The sequence below is a fragment of the Astatotilapia calliptera genome, chromosome 4 (assembly GCF_900246225.1).
Source record: "Astatotilapia calliptera chromosome 4, fAstCal1.2, whole genome shotgun sequence".
NCBI classification, from domain to species: domain Eukaryota; kingdom Metazoa; phylum Chordata; class Actinopteri; order Cichliformes; family Cichlidae; genus Astatotilapia; species Astatotilapia calliptera.
The window spans coordinates 13369658-13393075 of NC_039305.1; the positions used below are offsets into that span (position 1 = coordinate 13369658).

The window sequence follows — 23418 nt, forward strand, 5'->3', positions numbered from 1 at the left end:
GCCCGACCCCCTGTCACCCTGAATTAGATAAGCAGATAAAATGGATAGATAGTACTGTTCTCTATATTACCTGTATAACAGCTCATTCCCTAACAGTGCAAGTGCTGCAAACTGCAAAACAAAGAAGATAAAGCCTCTTTAAAATTCCACACCAAATGACATATTCATTTTTAAAATGCAGTGTTTAAGGCAATTTTGAGTAACTTCCTCCAGAGCTGAAAAAATGCTGCTTTGAACTTGAAACTGAAAATAACTTATAAGTAGTTTGCAGTTATGTATGCAGTAAGCAGTTATGAATATTTAAGTTTGCTTTTGTTTTTTGCAATATTCTAATTAAAGAAATGCATATACATGCATGTACATTTCTAAAATTGTTTTAATAGTGATTTTATGTAAGAATATCCTTGCAATGTTTCAATTTTAAAAAACGAGGATACTTAAATAAGAAGGTTAAAATATTTTAAGTAATTGCCACTTCATTTCTACCTCCCTTTCATATGCATAGGTCAAATCTGCCATCGCTTGTGTATAATCATCCCTCTGAACCTGTGTGTAATTTATGCCTCTAATGGGAGTCTTAGCCCTCCTCCCTGTCATTACACAGTGTGTAAATGCCAGTTTCTGACTGTGGGAGCTCTGACTCAGCCACTCTGGGTGCTCCCTAGAAATAAGACTCCCAAACTGCCTGCCACATGCAGCCTCCCACCCCTCTGTGGAATATAGACCCCCTATTTATAGCGCTGGCAAGGCCTGTAACTCTGGGCTCGGCACAAACTTTCATTTAAACAACCACCCCTAGCAATCCACCGAGTGCACACTGACAGAGACAGGAGGAGCAGGGTGTGCTTGCGTGAATAAGAAAGAGTGGGAGATCAAGTCTGAGAGGCAAGAGAAGACAGAAAGCAGCGAGACAAAGAGCAAGAGACATAGCCGACAGTTTGAGTGATTCTGGTGGACAGTTTAGGGAAGAAAAAGAGAAAAGAGAAGAATTTATAAGGACTGAGTCCATGAGGAGTTGAAGTTGACTGACAGGACAACAAATTTGTCCACCTGTTTGGCACTGAGGGATTTTGCTGGAAGATTGATCTTTGGATATCAATTTTCAAAGAGGGCTGATTGGAGAAGACGTTACTTCACTTTGATATTTTGCTAAACTGGAAGAAGTAGTGAGGAAAGAAGCCAGCAAGCAAGGCAAGCAAGAGAAAACCAAGATTTCACTGCAGCTTTTGAGTAAGACTCGATCATATTATTATTACATGAAACACATTTTGAAATCATTAGAAATCAACTGTTATTATTCTGCACAGAAATTAGACTCTTTTTACAAACTTGTGCAACCAAGAAGAAAGAAACCTATCAAAAAGATAGCTTATTATCAAAGTTGACTGAAAGTCTTTTCTCATTTTAAGCTATTGAACAAACTTCTACATAACAATGTACGCATGTAACCTGAGCTTAAACACACTGCTGTAATTACAAAGCAAGGTCAGGAAAGAAATTACAGACATTTGTAATTAAGGACCATCTATAACAGGAAACCAAAAAAAGGGTGAGGTCTGCGCGAAAAAGACAGAGGAGGCCGCAAGGACACCAACACAGGCAACGGGACATTAAGAATCTCACCAGCAACAACAGCTGCTTTAGAGGGACAACAGGCACCATGGATTCTCAAGGAGGACATTACCTCAACAAAGAAGCTGTGCTGTCCCCTTTAGGAATAGCCCGAATGTTCCAGCTACTGTTTGGCTGCACCATAATGGCCCTTGTGTCCCACAGCGCAGGCTACAGTGCCAATTATGGAATCTTCTGTATGTTTGTGTGGTGCTTCTGCTTTGCTGTCACACTGGTTGTTTTCACCTTGGACATTACCCGGCTCCACACTTGTATGCCGATTTCCTGGGATAACTTCACTGTGGCCTTTGCCATGCTGGCAACACTCATGTACATCACTGCCTCTGTGGTCTACCCCGTTTACTTCCTCCAGACAGAGGTTCCCGATGAGGAGTGGGAAGTCCAAATATACCGAATTGCTGTTACAGTCTGCTCTGCAGTCTGTTGCTTCCCCTACGCAACTGAGGTGTTCTTAACACGAGCCAAACCAGGGGCTGTGGTTGGATACATGGCCACTGTGTCTGGTCTGCTCAAGGTGGTCCAAGGTTTTGTGGCCTGCATCATTTTTGGGGCCCTGGCTAATGACAGTGAGTACAACCAATACATTGCCACCCAGTACTGTGTGGTGGTGTACAGCCTGTGCTTCTCTGTCACTGTGATAGTGGTCGTACTGACGGTTTCTGGTAGGACCTCTGCCCTGCGGTTCCCATTTGATCGGTTTGTGGTCATCTACACCTTCTTTGCTGTGATCCTCTATCTCAGTACTACGCTGATCTGGCCCATCTTCAGCTTCGACAGGAAGTATGGCAACACTACTCGTCCCGAGGACTGCCCACGAGGAGAATGTCCGTGGGATAGCAAGTTGGTTGTGGCCGTCTTTACTAACGTCAACTTAGTGTTGTATTTTGTAGATCTTGTTTACTCCCAGAGGATTCGCTTTATCTCTAGTTCTGCTGTCTGAAACCACCACAAACAGCCAAGTTCAAGGACATATCCAGTTTGTTCTCCATATCCAGGTCTATGTGAAAGACTCAATGGCTTAAATCCACCATTTCACAGTGTTATGTAGCCAGAGTATAACACTTTTTTTTAATTAGCAGTATTATCTAGTTTTTATGTTACAGTATTCATCTAGTCCTGAACTTCTTCCTACCATAGAGAACATGCACCATGGAGACAATCTCAGCAACTCTGTCCACAGACGACTCTGGGAAATATATCCATCTCTCTAATACAGGCATCCATCTTATCTGGGACCTAAAGAAGTATCAGACCAGTGTTATGTCATTCAACCTTTCAGAGGCTTGGCAATTTATTTAATACTATTTATATAACAATAAACAGGGTGGAAATATATAGATATGTTTAGTATCTGTTAGGTCAACAGTTTGCACTGAACATAGAATATGGTTTTGGCTTTCTAGCCACTTCGCTGTATTTTTTTTCCAGTTTAGATTATATTCCCCACATATGTTGAAGTTTATAAGGTTTTTTTTAATTTACTGAATGTCAATTTTTTTGAAGGCAAATGTTTGGCAGCAGTATTAGATTTCTTATTTTGTTGATACATTACATGTTGACCACAAGCACGAGTGTTAACATTCTTTTTCCCATGTTTGTACTCTGTTCTGTGTTTAATAAAATGTCTATGTTTTCATTTGGCCTTCTTTCACTTCTTTGCATAAAGTAGGACTTAAACACACAGTGTTTTTCATGTTCTAGGGTAATTTGCTGCTACCAGTGAAACTATTTGGACAATTTCATGTTTTTTCTTTATACTTGGTAATTTAGCATAGACTGGGATTCGCCAATACGTAACTTTTTTTCTCTTTTTAAAAAATAAAGGTTTTCCAATGTGTTGATTGTTCATAAAATGCAGAAAGAAAGAAAAAAGATCAAGCAGCATATGCTAGTTTGTTTAGCCTACATGTAGTCTACAATTTTAGCGAAGCTGTTGAGTTAAATAAAAATGTTTATAAACATTAATGCCTAATAATGTAGGTTTTAAAGTATAATGTAGTTTAGAATGTTTAACTTTTTTAAAAAAAAGCATTATAATGTTGCTTTTTGTTTTACTGATTTACTTTACTGCTAAAAATCTGCTAGTTTAACCACGTTAATACAGAAAATACATGCTGATAACCCATATATACACACACACACACACACACATATATATATATATAAGGTAAAAGTGAACATTATTTTATTGTATGTTAATATACCATGTTGCAAAATAACTCAAATATGCTGTACCCTGTTATACTATATGCTTAAAATGAGGTAGTTTTACTGTTATTTCACCATGTTAATACAGAAAACACTTGCTAATGGCTGCCAGTAAGTCACTTTAATTCGACAAAAAGCTATGACCTGTCTGTATGGCACAACTTTAATCATTACAACCACAATAAGCACAGTAACTACCTGCTACTGTTGAATAGCTAACAAATATAAACAGGTTTACCGACAGGATAATGAAGAAACTTAAGAGAAAAAACGCCTAACTCGGAGTTACTTACATCAGTCTGTTAACTATGTTGCACTTTATCTGCTCAGAATATGTATGTTATGTCTGAGCGCCTCCATCTCGACATGTCTTTCCAAGCTTTTCGCCGGTAGATGCCAGTAAAGCGACTGCGTCTCCTAACCAGCTTTTCCTCTCAGCAGCACAGCCTGGTGCAATTTAAACCCCGCCTCAAAGTTTACGCTGCTGCCACTGCGATTGGTTGAAATTGTCACGCGTAAGCTAAGGGTGAAAGCTCACTGGCTCGCAAGCCTCGTCAATCAAATTCGTTTCTGGTCGCTGTTGCAGAAGCTACAGCGTTAATCACCTGGGACACGTTGACAGAGTTGTAATTTCAGGTATTTATGAAGAGCTGGTATTGGTCTGTCTGTCTGTCAGCTTAAAGATTCTTCCGTTTGTTCATAAATGTAATGAATGTTAGCGTTATGGCTGCTGCCATTATGTGTCCAGGATTCGCCTTGCCCTCCCTCAGTGAATAATACGGAAGTAAGATTATGTTTGCGCTACGTGTCGGAGCTGTAAAAAGGGCACACGGCTCATCCTTTCTTGGTTCATCTGTCACTTGTAAGACAAAACGTTAAATTTAATGTTTTAAATTGTGTGTACCTACAGGCAGAATGAGCGTGGGTTTCATAGGAGCGGGCCAGCTGGCCCACGCTCTGGTGAGAGGCTTCACGGCAGCAGGTGAATTTCGAAACATACCTTTAACCATATGTGCATTAATTTCATTTCATTTGTATTCTTGATGTATGTAGATTGCAATCAGGTACCGAAATGATTTCTGGATATTTTTTCCCCTCTTCAAGGCGTGATTGCCACGCACAAAATCACAGCCAGTTCTCCAGACACAGATCTCCCCACAGTGCAGCAACTACGGGTGCATAGTCTGTTATATTAGTGACTCTGTGTAATTATGAATATGTATTTTACCTGTCTGAAGAACTACTAAAAGAAGTCAATTTGTACAGAAATTGGGTGTAAATTTCACTACCAGCAACAAGGAGACAGTGAGCAGGACTGATGTTCTCTTCCTGGCTGTGAAGCCCCACATCATTCCTTTTGTCCTCGATGAGATTGGACCAGATATCGAAGACCGTCACCTTATTGTGTCCTGTGCTGCAGGGGTCCGAATCAGTTCCATAGAGAAGGCAAGTCATAGCCCGTCGTGTTTACATGTTGTGTGTTTTATGGTGGGAAACTTACAAACTAAACACATTTAAGCCCCCCCTTCCTATTCAAGCTGCTTGTTACACTAGTTTTTATAAGTCAATTGGTGTAAATATAGTAATTATCTACTAGTATTTGTAGTGACATGGTATGGTGCATCGTAGGAGTTGGTGTGTACCCTGCTTGTATGAACACTAGATCACTTAATTATAGTACTACTTTTAAAACATTACGGTAATGCAAATCATAAGCCAGATGAATCCAGACGCATAACTTAAAGTCTTATAAACGCTATTGATTCATATTTTTCAGTGCTCACATCGCCTATACATACATCTAATCTGTTTTTGCTTGCTGTATCCATCCATTATAAGAAACTTTAAACTGGTACTTTCATTCATCATCCCTTCAAATGAAGTCACTAAATTAGAGCATTGCTCCTTTTTGTAGAAGCTGCAGCAGTATCGCACTTCTCCAAAGGTCATACGTTGCATGACCAACACTCCAGTGGTAGTCCGTGAAGGGGCCACTGTCTATGCTACAGGAAGCTATGCAGATGTGGAGGATGGAAAGCTCCTGGAGCAGCTGATGGCCAGTGTCGGCTACTGCACCGAGGTGGAAGAGGACCTGATTGATGCAGTCACTGGCCTAAGCGGCAGCGGCCCTGCTTATGTGAGTCCGTTCTACCTATCAGTGTGTTTTGCAAATCTGCCATAGCTGCAGCATTTGTGAAAAACGTGCCCTCCGGCTTGTTGCCCTCTTTCCATCATAGTAACGTTGATGATTGTGACCTTGCAGGCTTTCACTGCTGTAGATGCGCTTGCTGATGGTGGTGTGAAAATGGGCCTGAACAGGAGATTGGCTGTACGCCTCGGAGCCCAAGCACTGCTGGTATGTCCGTTATAGATGCAGTATATACTTTTTTTTTTTTTTTTTTTTTTAGGTTTTGATCCTGGTTTGATGTTGCTGTGTTTCTGAATACCCCTAGTGCCTATGAGTTGAGTTTAAAAGAATACTGTTCAATTATGTGTGACCTGCAGCTTGTCCTGTCCCATTGTGCACATTGACACAGTCTGAATGTTCATTATCACGTGGCGTATTTTATGCAATCAATCAGTGGCGCTTCCTTTGTGTTTCTTCAAAGGGGGCTGCTCGGATGCTGTTAGACTCGGAGCAGCACCCTGGGCAGCTCAAGGACAATGTGTGTTCACCAGGGGGCGCCACGATCCACGCCCTACATGTTATGGAGAGTGGTGGCTTCCGCAGCCTGCTCATCAATGCTGTGGAGGCTTCTTGCGTTAGGACGAGGTAGGTTGGCGAGAGAGGTGTTCAACAAACAGAGAAACATTTTTGTCGTTCCTGTCATAAGACACAGAAGAAAAGCAATTCACTCAATTGCTCAAAGGGTGACAATTTTTTTTAAAAGTTTATTATTCAGACAGCAGATGGAGCTATGTATGTACAAATCATTTTAAATTGTGGCTTCTCTGGTTACATATCACCTAGTGTTGAAGTTATTACTACACTGATTTATTATGCTGTGATTAATATGTATTATCCATTCTAACTTGTATGTTTATCTTCTTTTGTTTCTGCTTTTTTTATATTTCAAAAAAGGGAACTTCAGTATTTGGCTGACCAGGAGAAGATTTCCCCTGCTGCCATAAAGAAGACAACTCTGGACCAAGTGCTGCAGCAACCGGGAGTCACTCCAGACGCTGTTGGAGTCAGATCTCGTGGGATCAGTATGTTCAACAGCAGCAGCAGCAGCTCCAGGACCAAAAAGAAATAAAATAACCTGCCAGGTGGAGAAACTGCAAACTTGTCATATCACTGATGATCTGGCTATATGCTACAACCACTACTGCCGGGTAGTTGTTGACCTAAGTAAGTAAATCACCTAAAATATGAGGTGAGACTTAACAAGAGAAAGATTTCAAGCGATAATAGCTTCCTTTTGTAAGAAAATCTCCATTTCCGTTACCATGAAATGCTTTTTTTCTTTCTTTTATATCCCTGTTCCTGGTATTTTAGTTGACTCATGGAATAAAAATGCTCCTATCAGTTTCTTCTCTGGCTTTCTAAACCTTGTTTCTGATGATCATGTTTCATGCCAAAGAGGTTCACTTCACAACTGTTTTTTTTTTTCCTCGAGGTGATATCCCATTGCTGCTTGTATTGTACTGTGTACCAAAATCATGTTTTGCAATACTACAGATATTGATAAAATGCTATATTTTGTACTCCAAATGAGTGTATTTTCAAAATAGTTTATTAAATTTAGACATTTAACTAATTCTGTGGTTGTGATTTATTTGTGCCAGTGCTCACAGTGCCAGCAGTGCTGATTCTAAGTCACAACAGGAAGTATAAGAAACAATGTAACAAAGGATGCTGTATTCTTAGTTATCATTTTTCCCCCTTGCGAGCAAAGAAAATCTTTCATGAATGGAGGCACGTGACCAAACACGATGACGTCTGGCTTCGGTACAAGAGAAAGGAATCAACAAGGAGAGCACGGGCAGGCGTTTGGAAGCGCCGTCGCTTCTGTCAGTGGAGCCGAAATTCAGCTGTGCCTCGGATGTTAGGTTTCAGACGAGCACTTTAACAGCTACAACTTCGGAGGGGCGTCGTTTTGAAGTCAGGTGGGCCCGTAAAGCAAACAGAGCTGCTGCTGCTGCTGTTGTTATGCTGAGTGTGCATGCCTTCGCCTCGCCGCTGTCAAGCTGGCCGAGGCTAGCTTAGTGGGTTAGCATAGCTAGCCTCCTGGTAAAGTTAGCCTTTCTCACATCAGAAACATTTCAAACTAAAGTGCCCTGATTATCCAAGTGGTCAGCACACGTTTTGACACAGCTCGGGGGTTTATTTTGAAAGTTTACACATGAAATGCTCGGTTGTAACCGGGAACATTAGTGCTCCTACTACGGTGAGATGGCAGCTAATCTTTTACACACGCGCGCGCGAGCTGTGAATTAAACGTGTCAATCTGATTTTCATGTAGTAGAGAGCGGAGGGGGGGCTGCCAGCCAGCCATTTCGCGCTTGAGGGGTAACTCCCCCTCCCTGAGCTGTGGATTCGCTCTCGTTGCTGTATTGCTACAAATAGTAGAAAGCCTGAGCACACGGGGATTTCCTCGCTTGCTTGTTTTGTAGGCGGGGAGTTGTTTGCCACTTTTTTTTCACGAGCAGGCGCTGAGAGGCTGGAGACGAGAAGAGTCGTGGAATGTCAAAAACCGTGCGACCCTGTGTTAGGTCGCTTCTTTTTCCTTTCCTTTGCGTTTAAATAAATAGTTTGCGAGGGACGCGTTGGTGTCCGCTGTGCCGCTACGCTTTCTTTTGGTGGTTTGTCAACTCATGCGCTTCTTGCTGCTCAAACCTGCTGCTTCATCACCTCGTTGTGGAGGAAAAAAAGGAGCAAGCGCGAGCCGAGCCAGCGGTTTAGCGAGACCAGGTTGGTTGTGTTATTCTCTCGTAACATTTCTGTCATAGACGCGGTTGTGATTGTCAGATCTGTGTTGTTTCTTTGTGTTTTTTCTTTTTCTTTTTAATAAATGCATTGATTTTTAATCTTCCAGGAAATGCTCTCAGACCAATCGTTTCGAACTGAATTGCTTCACCTGAAGTGACAATTCATTTAACCACTAGTTAAATTGTAACAATGGCAGAGCCAAATCAAACCAGCCGCCCTTGGCTTTAATGCCACAGCCAAGCAGTTAACAACACAGCATTGTTTTATTGTCAGAGCCTGCAAACAAGTAGCGGTATTTTATATCATGCTGAATCATCACAATGATGTATTTAGACGTTCTCAGAATCCACCCCGAAATATGGCACCACCGGACAAAGGTCTGCTCGCTTGATAAGGGTCGATGTTTATCACCAAGCCACCGTTATTAGGGAGATGGATCGAAATGGTGCTGAGCTTTCCTGCAAGTCAGTCAAGCCATGAGCATCAAGTGATGACCATCATGCATTTATCAATAGCCTCATCTACATTCAGCTGAGAATGTGCATTTTTATGGCAGCACTGTCATGATGTACATCAACAAACAGGCTGCGAGTATATTTAGACTAAGTGCTTAGGTGTCAACTGCGATGTCAGATCCATTTTAAAAAAATGCACGATAAGCAGATATTATGCGTGTGTTGCTATTATATAGCCCTGCAATGAGTGGATGCCTAAACTAGGTCAGGTGTAATTATATGATGTATAGGAAGTTAAAAAAAATACACCACCCAAATCAGGGTAGTGTTTGAAACATCTCTATAAAATGGTAAATGTGGCATTCTGTAAATGCCCTCGTCTTTGTTGCTGAGCAGTGATTAAATGCTATAGAGAACCAGCTTTTTTTCTGTTATCATTTAATGCAGCGTAACACGTCATTTCTCTAATTTTGGGTTGGCAGATGCCTTTGTTACCCTATGTGTGACATGATGAAATTTGCTGCCTATTAGAGTGCACATTTATGGAGGGCGCAGGTAATGAATTATCCATGGAGAGTGTGTGCAATTTGAAAAGTCACCTTGGAAACTGTTGAGCCCATATAGGCAGGGCTAAACAGATAGAAGTTGCCCATTCTTGCTCAGATACCCAACTTATTTCATCATCTCTGTTCATGCGAGCAGGGCATTGAAGTGTGTTTAGCGGACAGGCCAGCCCCACATCAGAAGCCCGGCTTTGCAATAAAGCGTAATGCTCATCTCTGCCTTTCTCTGCAGGTAACAAGAACAGATGATGGTCCATATAAGAGCCCGGTGGGGCTGGCAGTGGCGTGTGGATGGAGGCAGGGAGTGGTGTAGATCGGTGCTTAGATTTATCTTTTCTTTCACTGAGGTAGCAAAGATAAAGCAAGGCTGGATACCATAGAGGTGAACTGAGTGCACAACTTATACCCAGTGGTGTTGCTCAGAATGGGCAGGCAGTGGAGGGTGGAAGAGGATATGTGAGGTTGACGAAACATGAGGCAAGACTTTACACTGCATAGAGTACAGTCTGGCCACCAACACCTCTGTATAGCCAACACAGCTGTGCCTTGGGAGTAGTTACGCCTATTCAGGACAATTTATAGCCTCCAGAAAGGAACACAAATGTGGGATTTGTCCACAAAAGTGCTGTTTAAGCTGCACAGGGCAATGGGAATGCCCGGAAGGAAGGGAGAAAAAGATCAATATATTCTCCCCCCCCCCTTTTTGCAATAGGGAGGGAATGTTGGTGATGAAACCTCTTGCAAGTGTAGTGCGGATTATGATTGCTTAGCATTGCGATATGCCCGCTCCACTTCTCAAAGTAGTACTTTCATCCAGTCAGAGTGTGTTTGATGAATTTCTGTTTGGAACTTACACTTGGCATGTTCATTACTGCTCTCTGTTTGTTCATAATTTAGAATAGTCAATATTAGACAGAACATGGTGAGCATGCACACAGAGCTGTGCGCTGGCCGCTGGTTTTTCATGTAACCTACTTTTATCTTGGCTAATTCGTGTGTGGGACACATCAGCTGTAAACTGACATTAACAACAAGCGAATTTTAGTCGTACCCTTGTAAGAAGCTAAGTCAAATTAAATTGGTGAGTCACTCTGCATCACTTTTATTGGATTTTCAAGAGTTTTAGGATATATATATATATATATATATATATATATATGACCTTTTGTTTGAAGGTAAATGCTTTGTAGGCAGATAATTAAACTTTCATTAGTGCTCCCTACATTTGTATTTGAGGAACTTAACATTCTTTGCAAATGACTAATAGGTTCCTAAAAACATGTACCTCATTAAACTATGCTCTACATACAGCAGAATTTAAAATTAACAGTCTGACAGTCTTTACCTGTGTTAAGCTGACAAAATGTTACTAATCTTACTTACAAATTAAGGTCTTTATTTCTCCAATCACTCCGTGATTGTGAACACAGTTACAAATGAAAAGTGACAAAAAGAAAATCAATGCAAGCTGTCCTTGGGCAGCCTCTTTTGCGAAATACAGCAGTCATTTATATACTTCATGTCTTTTCAGATATTTATTCAGTTTTATTTAGCTCAAGCTCCTGTCCTACGCAGAGAAAACATATTTCACCATTTGTGGACAAATACGCTGGGTGCTTAGAGGATCAATTTAGCGACCTTTGCGGTATATAATAATCTTTTCAGCCATAAGATAATTTAGAAATCTTCTTCCTCCCCTTTCTCTATTGTTAAAATTGATCATTTCTTTAAGTATCACAAGCTTTAGCTTATGTGAGAATATGTGAGGAATGTCTAAGGAGGATTATAGTAAGGAACACTGCTAGCTGTATGCGTGTTTACACTTTTAAGTTTTCATGTCTCGAAATATGTTAATTTTTTTAATGGTGAAATTGTGTTTTGTTTTTGTTTTCTTTGTGGGACAATCATTAGCTGTGAGACGCCATCAAATATCCTGTAGACAGGGCTCATCAATCACTTACCAAAATTTGAAAAGAGCGGAGGCAGTCTTATTAATAGAAATTAGAATCTTTGATATTTCCAGGTAATAACTCTGCTCTCTCACTGCATTTGAATCAAAGCTCTCCACAGGAGAAAATGCATCCGTGTTTGTTTTCTTTCCTTCTTTTTTTTTGATGATGCTGCTGAGATCTGTTTATTTTGATGTTTGTTTGTTTTTTGTTTTTTTTTAATAGGAGAAGACTGTTTTAAATCATATCAGTGCATCAGTAGTAAGTAAAATAGCTCACATATTTGATATTCTTTTACTTGAAATGCATTGAAACGTATTGACCTGCTCTATCAATTCTGTGAGCAGCACAAAACTGTTGTGGTTGTGTTAGGTCAATGCAATATGCATTTAATATAAATTCAACCAGTGTAGTGAACCTCCTAGATATTTTGCCAGTGTGTGGGTTGCCTGCAACCCTTACTTCCTCTGCCAGTGTAAGGCTGAAGTATCAAGAGCTATTCTCTTCCTGTTTAATCAAGTCCTCCAGGCAGATACTGTGAAAGGCCAGTGAAGTCTCCACTTCTGTCCTACTGGTTATACCAACAGAGCGGCTTCAGTAGATAGCAGCTGCTGAACATGGAAATAGATTTTTTTTTTTAATGTATCAAAACATTGGTTAGTACAAACAAGTCCCTTTAAATAAACCTCCCATTATCAGTGACTTAAGAAAATATACAATCCCTTAAGGGCAGTGATTCATGTTTTCACTTTAAAAGACATGAACTGGATGCAAAAATCTGACATAAATGTGCCACATGCTATTCTTCATAGTATAGCCTACTAGCTTCTACATGCGACTTTTTTTCTCGCTCTTTTCTTTTTTTTTTCCAAGGAAACTAGGTTACATAAAATCAGTTTATTTGTATTCATCAAACTCTCCTTTCTTTGCCTAGAGTGTGCCTGGTTATCAGAAATGAGAAACAATAAGTGCCTGTGACTTTAATATCAGACAGGAAAAAATTTATTGGCAAATGTCTTTACTTTGTTGGCACAAATTTTACAAACATAGAAGGAAATTCCACATATTTGACTATGGAAATGCAGTATTACCTTGAAGCCATTGTGCTGTATTAACATGATTTTTTTTCTTTTTTTCCACATAAAATTTGGTCCTACTAAGAATCTAATTGGAGGGAACATAACAGATTTTTCCCTTCTTTAGATATACAGCAGGTACCAATTCTTTCTTACGTCTTTTTTCTCTCTCACATCTTTAATAACAGTATGTGTGAAAACTAAACCTCCAAAGCAGAGTCACTTAATCCTTATCCAATAATTTAGTGACTTAATGATTTAGTCATTTATATCATTGCGGATTTATTTAATTTTTTGTGTGGTTTGATGTTTTTTGGTTATCAGTGCTTCCTTTTTTTTAATAAAGGTCAAATTCAGGATGCTTCTGTTTATCTAATAAGACAGTATTTGCCAACCAGAGCAGTGTGAGGATGATGTACAGACATGGTCACGAATTAACATCCCCCCATGCACCAAATGTAGGTGGATTTTCTATTTTGGTGAGTAAATCTTAGTGGACAGTCCCCCACGGTGGCATTTTTCATTCTTTTTTTTTTTTTCTTTTTTCTCCAAACCAAAATTAAAGCGACGCTTAGGGTCTCTCCTGTGTTTTGGGATCACTCATATGCTTCTGTCTTCCTCCCTCTCTGTCAAAGTTTGACACTTACACACACACACCCACACACAGCTTTTTTTCCCCCACCAGTATTCCACAAAGACCTGACCCTGACATTTTTGTATAACCCTAACTATCTAACCAATCGTCTCATCATAACTCAGACTAAGGCTGGGCTTTGCAGTCTTTTTTGAACAGGAGCCTAAATTCTTAGATTCATGCAAAAGACGAAGCATTAGAAAGCGATTACATTGTTGAGGAGATTGATGTGAAAAGTTTAGAATTTTTTTTTACTATTCATGCTTGACTTGATTAGCCCCTGATAAATATATTAAATGTTTGTCACTTGACGCTGCGTCTCAACAAAATATTTAGAAACGCGTATAGAATATATGAACGAAGGTCGATTTATTATTTTAGCAGATTAAAAGCACACTTGGTCAGTGAGTTAAAGTAAATTTCAGACACTGTTAACAGATTTTTGCAGGAGCAGTTTAACCCTACGCTCTAGGGGTCAGTTAATACGGGAAGCTGGCAATTTTGGTTAGTTGCTATTTCAGCATTGCCCAGAACGTCTGCTGGTCAAAAGCACTGGCTTAGTATTTCCCCTCTACTACAAGCATATCACATTTCCCTCTGAAAGCTGCTGAATGATTTCCCCTCTCCCTCTTTTTGTCACTCTTATTTCACGCTCTGAATACTTAGTAGTTAATAGCTTCCCTCCCCTCTTCCCGTCGTACCTTTCTCAGACGCACTCGCACACTGTTTTCTGCACACACAAGTTCATACCACTCTTCCAGTATCTCTTCCAGAGCTATCAGAGGAGTCTGATTTTTAATTTGCAGTTAAATGGCGCCCGACACATGCAGCTTGCTTGATAATTGACTTAGCTCAGCTGACGGGAGGAATGATTAGATCTGAATATCTAGGCGATCTTTTCAACTCTCTTAGAAGTGAGGGAGTAAGAGCAGAGGCTCTGATTAGGCATAAAGTCTTGAGATTGGCTGTACAGCGTGAAAATGTTGGCTCACTTTATTAAATATGTCAACCTGGAAAGAGTAAGTGGAAAATAATAAAGCCCAATCATAGAAAAGGACTGACATTTCTTTTATTTTCAGGCACTTACCATGTGCTTTTCAGTTTCTTTGTCATTGCCATCATTCTGTTTCCTGGAAGGTCTGTGACAATGGACTGAGAGGCTATAGGTCTTATACATTATTGATCAGGGAAACTGAATAGCTGATTGTACTGACTTTACAGCAAGCACTCTCCTTTTGTTGTTTAGCTAATCATCAAAGATATCCAGAATTTGCAAAGACAATGAATTGAAAATGGTGCTAAACATTCTATCACCCTTCTGTCGGGCCTAATTTACATCTGGGCCACAGCTCTAGTTATTCAGTCTTGTACAAACTGTGCAAATTTTCTTTACAAGTCCACACTGGTTTTAGAAAGGAAAAGAAATTAAATTGGGCATACGATCAAAATGAGCCACATCGTGGTCTCTTGGAGTGAAAATTGTTGAAATGTATTGTTTGGTGTGAGATGAAATTCAGCTGTTAGTTTCACAGAGCTCTGTTGCCATTGTTGGATGCTGCTTGTGTTTTGTTTTTTTCCCCCCCTGAACACAGTCTTTCATCAGCATGCACCTCCACCGTCTACTTTTATTCACTTCATTAGCAAGCTGCCAGTGCCCAGTGCTCGGACGCTTCTTTTCAAGAATTGATCATGACAAGTTAAATTTGTATGTGCTTGTGTGGTTTTGGTGATCTGTCACTGTGCGATGCATGTGCATGTGATTAGTTGCGTGATGTGCCATCCACTGTCCTGTCTCAGCAAACCCTGTACCCTGTTAGTCCTTCCCCAGCCGTGTTTAGTATTCAGAGAGCAGGCGCTGTCGTAATCTGGATTCCGAGGCAGGTTGCTGGGGTTTTTTGTTTGCTCTTATGGCCCTGATAATCTTGTTACACTGCTGTCAAGTGGAGCTGGCCCTCCCTGCAGCCCTGAACCACCATGTGTGCCACCTCCGGTACCAGAAATACACCCCCACCCCCTCCCCATCCCCAACAGCCCACCGCCATTTTGAGACAGCCGTTGATGGAAGAGCCTTGGATGTATCCTTGAAGAATCACCTCCTGAGCATCTTTATTCAGCCTCCCCCCGTCTCCCACCCCCACCTTAGGCGGCGAACGACAGTAATAAATATTCATCTGGGGGATGCAGTGTGTCGAAGCTGTAGCCTCGACTCCCCCTCAACAAAGAGTCCCCTGGCTAATGGTGTCCATCCTTGGCATCTCCCCTGGAGAGATCCTGCAGAGGGGACGAGATCATTAAAGGATGCCACAGGCTGAGGGCCGGACCTATCATGTCACATCAGCATTTATCGCACTAGAGTTGTTGGGGGGTTTTTTTTTGTTTGTTTTTGTTTTTCTTGTAAACCCCCTTTCCCTTCTTCAGAGTCAACCTAAGCCGACCCTACCTCTGCAAGCTGCACTGCATTGCTTCAGATGAACAAAGACCGCATTTGAAGGTTGGATGGGTTGCTCTCGTTGTGTTAGTTCAACTTCACAACTTCCTAATTGGCACCTTGGTTTTGGTCCTTGCTGAGATCAGGATTTATTTTTTCTCTCAACCTGTTCTTCTCAAGCTCCTCTAAATTTGTCGACCCTGCATTTTACATAAGGCTTCTCTCTGTTTTTCTGTCTCTCTTTTTCTTTCTCTCTCTTTGTGTCTCTCTCTCGCTCTCTGTCTTTCTCTCTGTCTCTTTCTTTTTCTCTCTAACACATTCTCTTTCTCTCTGTGACCACACTCAGCGTTTTCTATTTCCTGTGGGTGTGATGTCTCTCCTCCACAAGCAATCAGCTCTGATTTGTCAGCGTTCTTCCAGGCGATTCATAAAAATTCAGCAAGCATCTACAAAAGACGTCTATGTCCCTGCACTTGCTCCCTACCTCCGATGCCCCCGCACTCTAAGCTGCAGCTTTCGCCTCCCGCTCCTTTGGCTAGAAACACAAAAGACGTGAAATCATTAATAGGAGCTAATATATTAGTGCAAGGAAGACATCAGTGTCTTTTGTTTTTAAATTGTGACTATGTCTTTGTCAAATGCAAGGGCATTCTCCAACAGATCAGTGCACCAAGTCTGAAATTTCCCTGTCATTCTTTATGGGAAATTATAGGTGTGTTTTCCTTTCCTTTCTTTGCCTGTGTTTCTGTGTTTGTGTGAGCATGCCTCTTTGTCTCTGTGAGGTATGACAAGCCTGGTAGTGGAAGGGAGCAGCTGTGCATTGGACCTTGTCTGTGTTGTTCTGCCATGCCCTGTCATTGGTAGCCGTCTGTTGGCAGCAGCCTGTGCTGGAGGCTTGCAGCCTGGGTGAAGTCTTTCCACAGTGTCATATGGTGAGCTTTCAATGTGCCAAACCATGCCTACTATGTTACCCTACACAGATGTGTGACAGAATACGCCCCCTCAACTTGGACAGTGTGCCATCTTTCTGCATTTTCAAGATTCCAACTGGTTTTTGAACAATGTTGGGTCTAGGCTACTGAGGGGAAAATGATAGGCTTAATATGAAATTTGGAAGATGCAACCTTTTTTTTCCTAGTCTCATCCCAGTAGCTATTAGTGTAGTACTTTCCTGTCTATTTGTCCATTATCTGTGCATCATCAGGCAGACCATTATCCCATTATGTTTTGCATCTGTGGTCCAAATGCTTACTGGAAATGAGTCACCACAAAGGCCAGTGAAAGGTACGTGTTACTATCAGACAGCTATTCATAGCCAGCCCATCAGGGATGAAAGTATCACATTTGAAAAGTCCTGTGCAGAGCGTGAAAAGCTTTTTATATGGGCATCTGCAGCGCAGAGAAACATTTCTGTTTTTATAAGAAGCCAGAGTACTTTTTTTTTTTTTTTTTTACTTTTTTTTTTTTTAAGTGAAAGCATCAAGAATTCAAGTCACAGTCTGACCTCATGTTATGTCCCCAGCCTGTGTGATAGTGTCGTATTCAGGTCATTTTTAACAAGCGGCTGTCTCTCCCTGTTTGGCTCAGGTGACCGGTCCACCTGTAGCACCCTTTTGTTGCCATGGAAATATCCTGGCCATCTTAGTGCACTTTGGAGCTCCAACTCATCTGTTTTTCTTTTCTTCCCTCACTGAGCTTCTGTGCAGACGACATGAATTTCCCTGATGACTAGCTTAATGTGCACGCATGCTGCAAACTTCTGCACACGCTGACAGTAATTCTTTTTTACATTCTTTTGTTCAGATGCTTTCTTTCCTGTTTTGATGTGTTAAAAAAAAAGTTCTAAGAGCTAGCATTTGTTTATGTGCTCAGTATAAACACACACTGCTGGGTTGTGTAAATCAGCTTACCGAGGCAATGTGCTGGCTGGGCTGGGCTGACTGTGGTGGGTGTCTGTGTTGCTGACACAGCATTTACTGTGTGTGGTGTAAAGCACTCAGGGCCACAGCTGTGTGTGTGTGTGTGTGTGTGTGTGTGTGTGTGTGTGTGTGTGTGTGTGTGTGTGTGTGTGTGTGTGTGTGTGTGTGTGTGTGTGTGTGTGTGTGAGTGTGAGAGAGAGAGAGAGAGGACATACTTATCCTGTGACAGAGCTCGCACGATGGAATTCACCTGACCTTCTGTCTGTCTTAATACCAGTAGGCTGGACTTCTCACCGACGCAGCTTCTCTTGGTGGTTCCCTCAGTGCAGACATGACAGAAGAAACTGCAGTGCAGCCCTGTTGTTCTGGAGGGCTCTGCAGTAGTTACAGTGGGTTGCTTTTTCATTGATTTATAGGATTATAGTTGGACACAGGCCAAATCTAGACAGGTGTGACTGTCTAGACTGGATAGCTTAAAATCTGCCCCATGTACTTTTGTGAATGTGTGGTGTTTGAGGATGGATGCGCTGTAGAAAGGCCCAGATCTGTTCTGTTTTGAAATGTGCCTATGGTACTTGTACTTGTGTTGTTTTGGGGTTTGCTTTCCAAGAAATAATTTTGGAATTGCTGCCAACCAATTAAATGTCATCTGGAAATGCATACCGCAAAGTTATTTGTTCTTGTCATAAGTGCACGAACAGTCCAGGTACCAGTTTTTCCAATTACTTAGAAGGAAGTCTGAAGTCCTTGACCCACTTTGTATTTTGTGTATTTAGTCATGTGGTTTCTATTTTTGTTTTTGCTGTTGTTGTTATCAGAAAATACTTCAATGTGTATTTTGCAGAAAAAAATTAAGTTTCTTTTCTAGTACTCTTGTTTCATATATTGTCTTTTCTTTTCACAGATCAACCGGTAGTACAGGTGGACGCTGCTCTCGTGGCATGACTACCACAAACAAGGGAAACAAGGCCTTAAAGGTAACCTGTGTGGCCAAATGTCTGTGTGTGTGTATATATAAGGTTTTATTTTTTTAATAAAAGGATCAGCACTAACTAATTTCCACGCACAGGTGAAGCGGGAGCCGGGGGAAAATGGCACCAGCCTAACAGATGACGAGCTGGTGACCATGTCGGTGCGGGAGCTGAACCAGCATTTACGGGGGATGTCAAAGGAAGAAATCCTGCAGCTGAAACAGCGGCGACGTACCCTGAAGAACCGGGGCTATGCCGCAAGCTGCCGAGTAAAGCGTGTCACCCAGAAGGAGGAGCTCGAAAAACAAAAGGCTCAGCTGCAGCAGGAAGTGGACAAGCTGGCTACAGAGAATGCCAGCATGAAGGTGGAGCTGGATGCTCTGCGTTCAAAGTACGAGGCCCTCCAGAGCTTTGCCAGGACTGTGGCCCGCAACCCTGTCACCTCAGCAAGGGGACCTATGGCTTCTGTCATAGGTCCCCTCATCCCCGGTAAAGTAGCTGCCACCAGCGTCATCACCATCGTCAAATCCAAAACGGAGGCTAGGTCGTAGTAGCAGAAAGGGCAGAAGAAAGATGTTTAAGGCTAAACTAGTCAGTGCATTGTAACATGGCACAGGAATGCCTGTGTGAGTTCTCAGTTTTAACCGTGGAGCTAACACTAAAAATATGCTTTCCAAATTCACTCTTACAGAACAACACACCAGTCTGTTTTTTTTTAACAGGCCTGTCACCAGGGTAATAAAAATCAAACTTTAGAATTTAGGACGATACAGTTGTCCCATAAACAAAGGAGAAATATTGCAATATTGAAACATTTAGAAAGTGGAAAATTGAAGAAGACTGCATCAAGTTTGCTTGTTTTGATTGAGATTTTTATGTCAGTTTTCCTAAAATCTGGCTCTTAAGTCTCTTCCGTCCTAAGAACTAGCATTGGTACAGTTTCACAGGTGGTCAAAACCAGTAAGAAAATAAATTGGATCCATTATTCCTCACAAGATCCACAGTACAGAGTGGGAGGAGGAAAAGCCAGCACATATCTCACTAAGAAGCCCTTTGCTTGTTATTATGCACTGACTTAAATTGGGATAACTGACAACTGGTCACAGACTCTTGGTCTTAATGCTACAGATGTCTTTGAAACAACCTGACAAACCCCAAACTCATAAATTAGTCCAATTTGTGATTCTGTTGGTCGTCTGTTGAGAATATAAGCATGCAATGATGCTCCCAAACATAGCATTCATTTCTGTTTATGGATCTGCGACAGGCTTCCGTGAACTTGTCATTTTCAAAATGACTGGTAGATGCAATAATAATATATATGTATGCACTGAAAATACAAAGAGGTCTTGCATATTTAGGTGGAAACGTTAAAAAAGATCAGCAGCACTTAATGATGTTGTTCCAGAGCTGAGTGCCATTCCAATATGACAAGATTCTTCTACAATATCTGAAAACCTGAATGTTATTACAGTAATATCCTCATGTTTTGTGGGGACGGTGAAATCCACAAACATTTTGAAACTTAATTTTTGCTCATAGAAGTAATATGTTGATTTTGTTTAAAAGATATATATTGCGTTTTTTTGTAATTACTTGTTGACAGGGCCGTCAGATATTTCCAAAAGAAAATCTTTACACGAGCTTTACTGTTTGAATTGTTAAGGTGTAGAAAACTTTGTCTAAAGTTGACGTCTTGGTTTTTATTACTAGGTAGATTACCTTCCATTGTTTATAGAAATACAGAAAAAGAAAACGTAAAAAAAAAATCCTGTGACATCTTTTTTGCAATTGTACCGAAAGTGGCTTACTATTAAAGTCTGATAGCTTTTTCTAGTGACTAGGCGCGTACTGTGGGGTAGCGCGTGATGTGATGTGTAAGTGACAAGTTGGCAGTGTCGTTCACTGTATAGATGTCAATGCTGTGCTATTTAAAACAAATCTGTAGAGCTAAACTAGATGGTGTAAACAAGGTCAATTGTCTTTGTGCGTATTGGCATCTGTGATATCCTCCGCTTCCTTGGTGTTAGTTACAAATCATATTGTCATTACGAGTTTACCACATTGAGCCACGAATGACAGAATTTGATGAAACGGCATTAGTGAACATGAAGTCAAAAGACTTTTTGAAGCATAAAGTAATAACTGAATAATGGTTGCATCTAGTGCTGGATGCCCTCTAAAAACATCCTCTGTAACCGGGAAGTAAAGGATTTTATTATTATTATTATTATTCCAGCAACATCATTGGTGTAAATTACATTGCAGGGATAGAGTGCCCTTAAAAGCTATCTTTTAGAATTTACCTGTGGGCGTGCGGTTATCCTGCAAATGTTGTTGACAAACCTTGCACCTTGTCACGCTAGTAAAAATAAGATGCTGCAAGGTTAACCTCAAAGAGGTATAGCATCACTCTTCTAAATCTACCCACTGGTCTTCAGATTGTCTGATTAAAAGCAGAAGGGTTTGGCTGAAGGTTTGTATGCACTAAGCTCCTGCTTGTTTTGCTCAGGACAAAACAGGTCACTTAAAATGAACAAACAATTCTAGATGAGAGGCAAGAAGGCGGGGATGGCAGCTCTGTTCTTTTTCTGTTTGTTTTTTTCCTCCTTTTTTTCTAATAAGCATGTCATAAAGGGCTTCAATCCACACTCAGAAAGAGGCACAGTGCGACTATGTAGAATTACAATCAACAGCTGCCAGCGAGAGCTCCTTCTGTGCCAAGTGTTGCATCACTCTGCTGGTCCTCTAAAAGGAATTTAACACTGAAGCAGGTCTACACCTCAAGGTGAAAGTAGGTGTTTAATGACATTAACAGAATGCACTTCATCCAGATCTCCCTCTCCTGCTGGTCAGAACGTCTTAAAGTGTCGGCTGAGGTGTTAATCTGCAGCCGCTCGCAGACGATACGCCTCAGTGAAACTGCCCGAGATCTGAGTGCTGGTAATACTGTCCGTATCCTAGCCTCACTTTGTCAACATGCTTAGCTATCTGCATTGACTGGTTAACTGTGGGATAAAATATATATTACCTGACTCTCGACATAGCCCAGTATCAATGTTGGCGTCCTTATTGCTGTGGCAGTCTTGTGGAGTGAATCTTTTTTCGTGTCAAGTGTCTTTAAGGTGTTCGAGTGGCACTGTTGACCAATCTCTCGATCTCCTCTGGGGATGATTCTCTTTCTCTCACATACAGCTGTATAGTATGTAGCTACAGTAGGTATTAATGACCATTGTGAAAAAGTGACCCTTAATATGCAACTCAGTGGAAAGGTGTGAAAGAGTAGATGTAAGAGTAATCAATATTGTCAGAGTTTAGGTCTGTTCTTTAATCATTCTTGATGTTTTGTAGATTTTTATTTATTTATGTTTTTTCGCATCCCTCTGTGGGAGAGCAACTGGCCCTTGGTTAAAGCCGCTAACAAAGCTGTCAATGTTTTTAAAGGAATCGTGACAGCTGCACTCAAGCCTTACTCAGTTACTCTGGTCTTCAATCACCTGAATACAAATCCATTAATTAAACTTGGATCTTAACTGAAATGAACTGCTATTATTTAGATATTTATGCACTAAATAATGTTGATGCTACGATGGATTCTGCCACAAGGGCCACTTGCAATATTTTTTTTTTTCCCCTCCGTGTGTGTGTGTGCGTGTGTGTGCGCGTTTGTGTACGGTTGAAGTTCCTCTGCTGCTACACCAGTCGTTAATGCTCATTGTTTTGCTGTAGCATCATCCACAACGTTTCTGTTCTCATTATGTGTCGTGCGTGTGAATTTGAAATTGATCTTAACACTGTAATTTGTTCTGCAGATTTCCTTTTTAATTAGTTTTTGACTTTTTCTTGTTTTGTTTTTTTTGTTTGTTTGTTTTTTGTATTTGTTTGAGCAACATGTTAGAGGATAAATAGCAGCACTTGTGTGGCAGTTGATTTTTAATAGCTCTCAAGACATTGGCTTTTTTCATGAAGTTATGCTTTGTAAATGGTTGACTGTGCAGGTTTTTTTCCCCTCTTCTCTATGGAGTGGGTCTGTGTTTCAAAGGTATACAAATCTGACTAAAGCGAGTAATACAAAGTTAATAATCTGTTTTGTTATTTTTCTGTATGGGTTGTAATAAAATATTGCAGTACTTTGTATGAAAACAGACAATAGTTAATTGTAACTATTTATAAATTAAATTATTGTACTTTTGCAATCTGTAGATAAGTACTATGTATTCATATATACAGTAACAACTGTGGATTTAAATGTGATTCTCTGAGGTGTCTAAGTTATTGATGTATATATTGTATGTTTGTTGATACAGCTTACTTTATTTTCTATAAGACCAATAAAATGTTTTGGAAAAGGGTTTTCAGCACTACTACTCTGTCATTTAAGGCGTTTAAAAAGTGTCGAAATTAGGTTTTGTCATATTCTGTGGCGTCATTGACCCAGTTTGATACTTTTAAAAATAAACTGGCGGGGAAGGCTTTTTGCCATCCAGGGTGGGTTTTAGAAGACAGCGATCATTTAGATGGCACAATTTCTTTTTCTGTGATCCAAAAAAAGCCGTTGGGCGACCCACTTTGGCTAACCTCGGTGGACATATTTTTGGCCCGACACGAGTAAAACATTAGAGTCATGAAGGATGTCTAGGTGTGCTTGTC

At 40.8% G+C, this 23418-nt stretch overlaps 3 protein-coding genes across 7 annotated transcripts; all 3 read left to right on the forward strand.

The window, feature by feature from the left end:
• Positions 1-788: 788 nt before the first annotated feature.
• myadml2 (myeloid associated differentiation marker like 2) lies at positions 789-3187 on the forward strand. 2 transcript variants are annotated; one of them, XM_026164903.1, is made up of 2 exons: positions 789-2198; positions 2274-3187. In XM_026164903.1, exons 1-2 carry the CDS (start codon positions 1661-1663, stop codon positions 2570-2572), a joined length of 837 nt encoding a protein of 278 aa, XP_026020688.1. In that variant the 5' UTR covers positions 789-1660; the 3' UTR covers positions 2573-3187. The 2 variants fall into 2 exon arrangements, with proteins under 2 accessions (XP_026020688.1, XP_026020687.1); XM_026164902.1 differs by having other exon boundaries at positions 789-3187.
• Positions 3188-4388: 1201 nt separating this feature from the next.
• On the forward strand, positions 4389-7601 carry LOC113020709 (pyrroline-5-carboxylate reductase 1, mitochondrial-like). 2 transcript variants are annotated; one of them, XM_026164904.1, is made up of 8 exons: positions 4389-4476; positions 4751-4822; positions 4945-5015; positions 5107-5286; positions 5756-5977; positions 6104-6196; positions 6450-6613; positions 6923-7601. In XM_026164904.1, exons 2-8 carry the CDS (start codon positions 4756-4758, stop codon positions 7095-7097), a joined length of 972 nt encoding a protein of 323 aa, XP_026020689.1. In that variant the 5' UTR covers positions 4389-4476; positions 4751-4755; the 3' UTR covers positions 7098-7601. The 2 variants fall into 2 exon arrangements, with proteins under 2 accessions (XP_026020689.1, XP_026020690.1); XM_026164905.1 differs by lacking the exon at positions 4389-4476 and adding an exon at positions 4484-4624.
• Positions 7602-7780: 179 nt separating this feature from the next.
• On the forward strand, positions 7781-23120 carry LOC113020710 (transcription factor MafG). 3 transcript variants are annotated; one of them, XM_026164907.1, is made up of 3 exons: positions 7781-7950; positions 18702-18774; positions 18867-23120. In XM_026164907.1, exons 2-3 carry the CDS (start codon positions 18739-18741, stop codon positions 19317-19319), a joined length of 489 nt encoding a protein of 162 aa, XP_026020692.1. In that variant the 5' UTR covers positions 7781-7950; positions 18702-18738; the 3' UTR covers positions 19320-23120. The 3 variants fall into 3 exon arrangements, with proteins under 3 accessions (XP_026020692.1, XP_026020693.1, XP_026020691.1); XM_026164908.1 differs by lacking the exon at positions 7781-7950 and adding an exon at positions 8594-8755; XM_026164906.1 differs by lacking the exon at positions 7781-7950 and adding an exon at positions 18003-18186.
• Positions 23121-23418: the final 298 nt, after the last annotated feature.